Genomic DNA, 6,155 nt, shown 5'->3' on the forward strand with positions numbered 1-6,155 from the left:
GGATCTCACGGCTGGCGCAGAACTTCTCGGCTCTCCGAACGGGTTTTGTTTTGGGAACCCGAGAGGGGAGAACCGCTCGATTGACAGCCGCCTTGTGTGCGATTCCCGGCGCACGCATTGGTGGGTGAGGGCGCGCGGGAGCAACAGCATAGGGATTGGAAGGAGAAAAAAATAAACAAAGCCTTCCCGTACACAGAGCTTCCGTCGTGGGCCATGTTTTGGTTTTGGTATGCTCTTCCGAAGAAGTAGATAGAGGGGAAGCGGGAAGACCACAGAACCTGAGAGAGAGAACGATTTCGCGAAGCTCCAACGACCACGTTGGAAACGCGTGCGCCGTTACTCACTCACACCATGGCACACTGTGTCGCACCAGGAGGAGGAGGAGAAGAAGTAGGGTTGATAAGGTGAGCGAAGGCAAGGGTAGGATGCCAACAAGTCATGCAAACTAGCTCCGGTACGAAACTATGCGGGCAAAAAAGCCCCATTGCGTTTCTCATCCCGCTGCTGCGTCGACAGCCGTTACTAGCGTTACTGGTGAGTTACATGGCGCGATTGCTACTGCATATGTGAAACGGGGCAGAGTTTCTATCTCTCGGTGGAAGTAAATGCCCTGCGGCGTGTCGAATGCATCTGCAATCTTCTTGCACATAAAAGCATGCACAGTCAAGTGCAACCGACTCATGAGAGCAACGGTGGCGAATAATTGCAGCGATTACAGCATACGGAGAATGTTCCGGTACGTGCATGAGGTGTGCGGTGTACTGTTTTGTACTTAAAATAGAGTATCTTGTTTGTGGATTTGAAATACAACACATAAAGTTGCAATTATTCATCCACGATGTTGTATATATCAAACACCGCAACCCGAGGCCCAAATGAGCCTTTGTTGTGGCTTTCTTTGAGCTCCGCCGCATTACTATCGTAGTAGTTCTCCTTAAACACATTTTTCATTGATAAAATTGTTGATTGCCGTCGGCAAGCAGCACGAGGACGGTGGCGGTGGCGGTGCGTCAAGCGCAGTGAGTGGTTTAGCACAACACACGCGAACGGGAGCACCAGACACAACACCCATCTCAAACACCGAACGAGGAACACTCGTCAGTCAGAAGGCTTGAGAAGGCTCCGAATCGAAAAAAGGGTGTGAAAATGGGCTATTCCCCGCTACTATAAGCAGTCAATTATCACTGACACGGTAAGGATGGTACTTAAGTTGTATCCTTCGGGTGATAACATTACACCCAACATGTTGTTCACTGTTCACCGAAAGCACTGCAGTACATGCACTCTAGCATGCAACTGAACGGATGCACCATCACCCCGAGACAATGTTGTAGCGCTGAAGTTGTCAAACGAACTGTGTGCACTCATCGGTACACGGGAAGCTACACCGAACCCCCGAGCTATGTTGGCAATGAGTTTCTCTCCGCTGCTGGTGGAGCTAGTTTTCATGCGCAATGGGGATGTCACTCACTCATACAGCTGTGCCCCGCCGAGGGAAATGTTTCTTTGTCACTAACAACACATGACAGCAACTGTCCCCCTTCCTTCCCGTATGTCGTAGCTATTCTTATCGCAACCGTTGTTGTGTTTAACCGGTGCAATACCTGTGTATGGTTTCTCTATACTTTCTATTGCGGTGGCTCGTATACGGGAGCTTTTGCGAGGTGTAATGAGTCGCCGAGACATGGAAAAGAAACTCCCGGTTACGTGTGTAGAACATCAAACAAGACGCACGTGGGCAAAATTTATTAACGATCGCTACCAGCGATTCACACTACGGTTTAAAAAAAGCACAAAAAAGGAAGAAAACAGACCCATAGTTTAAACAGTATTCATAACATAAACAAACACAAATTACATATTACAAAACCATAACGCAGCTAGCGAACCAGCGGAAGCGGAAGCAGGCGTACAGGTACGGGTGTCCCTGCAAACGGTACGGAAGTGAGCTTTATCATCTTCGGTTGTTTTGCTTCTAAGCAATCGACTGAGTAGGTCCCTTTTTGTTGCGAGATTTCGCTCCATTACTAACGTACTGTTGTTGCTGTTGCTGCTGTCCCGCCTGCTGGGATGGTTGCTGATTAGCGGCCGATCCCGACGTTGCCAGCTGCTTTTGGCTCGGTTGCTTTTGCTGCTGGAAGTTGTTGCGAACTTCGCCCATGTTGGGAGACTGCTTGGCCGTCGATGATTTCAGAACCGTTGGCGAGGGTGATTTGATCTGAGACGCAGCAGAAGCAAGGGATGCTGCCGGACCTCCGGGGCCGTTCTGATTGATCGGTTTGTTCTCATTGTTTTCCGGCGAGCTGGACAGGTTCGGGATGCTCTTGGAAGGGGTGGTGGTAGTGTTCGGGGCGGAACCATTCTTACCATCCGGTCCGGTTGTACCGTTCGAAGACTGGGTGTTGCTGCCGTTTTCTGTGTCAAAGTAAAGGGAAAATGGAATGCAAATATGTAAAGTAACGTTTGGCAAGATGGTGGTGGTGGTAGTGTGGTAGCTTACCCAAGTCAGCGGCCGATTTGGATCGATTGGCAGCGTTGATGGTTTTCGCAGCAGACGACGTCTTCGGGGCGGAGGATTGTGAATCAACGCCGTTCTTGTTTTCGCTCGCCGAACGCTTCAGAGTGTCGGGTTTGGCTGGTGGTTGGTGTGCTCCGTTTTGTTTTGGCTGGGACTGCTCCTTCTGCTCCAGTGACGTCTCCAGGGTAGGCTTCTTGGGTGAAGGATCAGCATCGGACAGGGAACAGTCGGAACTGCTTGACGAAGCATTTTCTACCTGCTCAAGGGAGGTGAATTGTAGTATAAGTGTAAACTTCCATGAAGATCTCCCCCCTCATCACACTTACATTGAAGCTTGAATCCTCCTCGTTGGCGTACTTATCCAGCAGCTCCTTGCAGCCCGCATCCTCGAAGGAATATTCATCGCTACAATCCTCTTCCTCACTTTCCGCCTCGCGCTGGTTGAGGTTGCGTTTCTTCGATTCCACGCGCTTCTGTCCAGCGAAAGAAGCCGGCCGATCCTTGCGGAAGATGACTGCGTGCGCAACGTCCGAGTTTGTATCGATCGTGCGGTAAGGGCGCGTGCAGATTACCATCCTCAGCGGCAGAATGATCCGCTGCAGCCAGGTCACCTGTTTGGGGTCCGCTTCCTGCTCGACCTTAGCGATTCGCTGCAGCCGCTGTCCGCGGTACTTGAGCGCGCGCAGCTTCCGCCGCTTGTTCTGCAGAAAGCCCACCATGCTCGAGGGCAGCACGGGACCGCGGCCAATGAAGCGGGCACCGAGCGAAAGCGTACTACGCACCATGCGCAGCACGATCAGTGCCGGAAGGAAGAGTAACCAGGGCAGCGGTCGTATCAGCGGTGGTCCCGAAATGTTACTTCCAATGTCCTCATCCGCTTCCGGAGACGATTTCTTTGCACCGCCAACCGGGGAGGGTTGTGGTAGCGACCAGCGGGCCGTTTTTTCCATCGTCCACAGCAAATTATCAACCCGCTTGTACACAAACTGGCCAATGGAGGTCGTCGCTACACGGGCCACCACATCGTACAGCATGTCCGGGACGGTGGTGCCGCGTGCCTCGGCAATCTCCTACAGAACATGCAAAATAATAGACACCGGCATGAGCAAAATGAGTGGGGGGACGGGGGGACGAAAAAGCGGCCTCGTTATCAGGGATGGGCAATCAAAACATGTCTACCGGCGGAACTACTAATAGAAGTTGAGCGAGTGTGTATGTGTGTGTGTGTTTTCACCCCTTGCCCAGTGTGCTTGTGCCTGCGCCTTACCTGTTCATCAACTGTACTGATTGCCGCGGTCTTTCCCATGGCTGATAGGTTGCTCTTGTTGTTGTTGTTGCTACTGCTGAGGCTGCTGGTCACACCCTGACTCAGTGGTCAGTTCCAAAGGTACAATCGAGTGGTGGCTGCTGCTGCTGCTGCTGCCCGTTGCTCGTATCGATCGAATCTGCGGTGGAGGATTTGTGATGATAAGTGAGGTTAGAGTTCTCCCAAGCGCTGGTCGCAAGCGGTCTGAGGAAGTGTGCGTGTGTGTGCGGGGAAGAGAGCGCCATCGCCGTAATCTAGTGTCTAATAGTATGTTGCCGATGAAAGCTTCCACTACCACCATCACTACTACTACAGCCTTCCCTGCCCTTCCATAAGGCACACTACCACCAGCAAAACGAAGCACAGCTAGAAGCGGCGGCAGCATGGCTCCCTAAATCTTTGTTCTACAAATTGGCCGGGCTGTAAAAAAATAATAATCCACCGCCAAAAGTGACCTAATCGCTACCGAGGGTCAATCTTTTTGCGGGGTGCGGATGTTTTTTTTTCTCTTCGCTTGAAATGGTTTGCTTCGTTTTTTGATTTTCAAGCCATCTCTCTGTGCCAGATCACTTCACAGGCGGCAAGACGAAAAATGCATTCCCGGGCCACTATCAAAGACCGCGTGCGGGTAGCGAAAGTTCAGAGTTTATCGCCTGCCGGGGCGTTTATTAAAAAGAAAAGTCTGCACAAACACACAACGCGCGGAACACCGGGCTGCTTGCAAGCGGCTGGGCTGCTTCTTCTCCTGCAAGCGATGATGGTGATCGTGGCTTACCTTTGGTTAGAGGACGGCACCTTCACAGAGCTTCACAGCTTCCCCGGGGAAGCGACTGCTGAGATGGAAGCACACGGAATGATAACGCGTTGCTTTCTCCGGACGGCAACCGAGCAGATGATGGACGGACGGGATGGGCGACGCGCGCGCGCGACTAACACCAGCGATCACCCGCACAAAAAGAACGAAACGCTCACGCATACACACCGGTGCGCCGAGAAGGGTACCAGGGAACGATCCGAACAGAACACACAGAGGCATGCACCGGTCAGCGAAGGCACTGATAATACACACCACTACTGTACTACGGGCACTATAGGGAACTATTTTAGGTCGATCTACTACCACCATACACGCAAGCGATCGAGTGTCAGAGCGTGACAAATACTTCCCAGTCACATTTCCCAGGCCAGGAGAGATGGCGCTTGTTGGATAATTGAATCTCTTTTGCTCTCTCTCTCTCTCTTTCTCTTCTTGGTTTCTCACGAGTATTTAGCGATAACCTATTAGCACTTAAATTGACGATCAACTGGTCTGGAGATCGATGAAGCGCTAAACCCCTTTGATCCTTGGAGCCGTCCGGGAAAGAACGCAACCAAGAGCCTCCAAAGGCCGGTTCGAAGTCTGTGCACCTGCGCTGAATTGGCGAAGCAAACTGCAACTGATTGATTCTTGGGATGGAGGCAATCTTCTTGCTCCCTATGTTTTGGTATTTGCAAAAATACGAACCCTCGTTGCAAAACCTCGTTTCTCCCCTTCCACGTCCTGCTGGTTGAGACAGCTCTTCCTCACATTTCACGACCGATCACGAACACCAAAGTATGGCAATGATGATGATGATGATGACGATGACGGAGGTCGCGGATTCGTTCCAGGCAGGGGCAGAGAGAACGATTGTAAATAAAAAGCATCGAGCGGTGGGGATGCATTCAGCGATCGATAACGCGGAGCCAGTGCAGTCGCCGCAACCTGCTGCAGTCGGAAGCGTACCGTGTGCTGTACTGCTCGGCGGAGAAAGAAGGAGTCTCGGTGCCAAAAATGTTTGCATTTCTTGAAGCTTAATGAATTGTGCGATAATTGTTGTGCGTCGTTTTGTGGGACGATTATCAGAGGAGTTGCAATGTTATTCCTCTCTGTTGTGATGACGACAGTTTGCGGGTAAATGTGTCAGAATACAATGACCCAGAGGTATAGAGTTGGTTGTTGAATTGATGGTGCATTTGGATTGAGCACTCCACTTAGCAAAGAATTGAAAATACACACTTTATTTGTGCAGCTGTTTTTCTTTTTCTCTTTGCTTTAAAGGTGGCGTTTGAATTCAACAACAAATTTGAAGAAGCGTTTGTGCGTTGCATTAGTGTGCAGTTTGACTAAGAGATGGCGCCAGTAGTTTCCATCTCGTAAATGTAACGTAGTAACGGTAGCGCATAATGGCTAACGCAACGCTAACGACTAACGGTAACGCATAACGCCTATGCCCATGGGCAGGCATTACGTATCACATGGCGTGGGGTATTGATACACGCATTTATTTTAATTTTGCTAAATTGGAATAT

General features: G+C 50.8%; 1 protein-coding gene across 1 annotated transcript; it reads right to left on the reverse strand.

Annotated features, from left to right (window-relative positions):
* Positions 1–1,703: 1,703 nt before the first annotated feature.
* On the reverse strand, positions 1,704–5,274 carry LOC120961500 (nucleolar protein dao-5). The gene is made up of 5 exons (XM_040385240.2): positions 4,600–5,274; positions 3,786–3,963; positions 2,845–3,588; positions 2,501–2,774; positions 1,704–2,415 (listed from the first exon to the last, which is right to left on the reverse strand). Exons 2-5 carry the CDS (start codon positions 3,822–3,824, stop codon positions 1,976–1,978), a joined length of 1,497 nt encoding a protein of 498 aa, XP_040241174.2. The 5' UTR covers positions 3,825–3,963; positions 4,600–5,274; the 3' UTR covers positions 1,704–1,975.
* Between the last annotated feature and the right edge of the window lie 881 nt (positions 5,275–6,155).

The sequence above is a fragment of the Anopheles coluzzii genome, chromosome 2, assembly GCF_943734685.1.
Source record: "Anopheles coluzzii chromosome 2, AcolN3, whole genome shotgun sequence".
Lineage (NCBI taxonomy): Eukaryota > Metazoa > Arthropoda > Insecta > Diptera > Culicidae > Anopheles > Anopheles coluzzii.

Coding starts and splice junctions, on each gene's coding strand:
- LOC120961500 (XM_040385240.2), bottom strand. CDS start 3,824: ATGGGAAAGACCGCGGCAATCAGTACAGTTGATGAACAG. Junction 3,589..3,785: donor TCAGTACAGTTGATGAACAG/GTAAGGCGCAGG, acceptor CATGTTCTGTAG/GAGATTGCCGAGGCACGCGG. Junction 2,775..2,844: donor AGGAGGATTCAAGCTTCAAT/GTAAGTGTGATG, acceptor TCCCTTGAGCAG/GTAGAAAATGCTTCGTCAAG.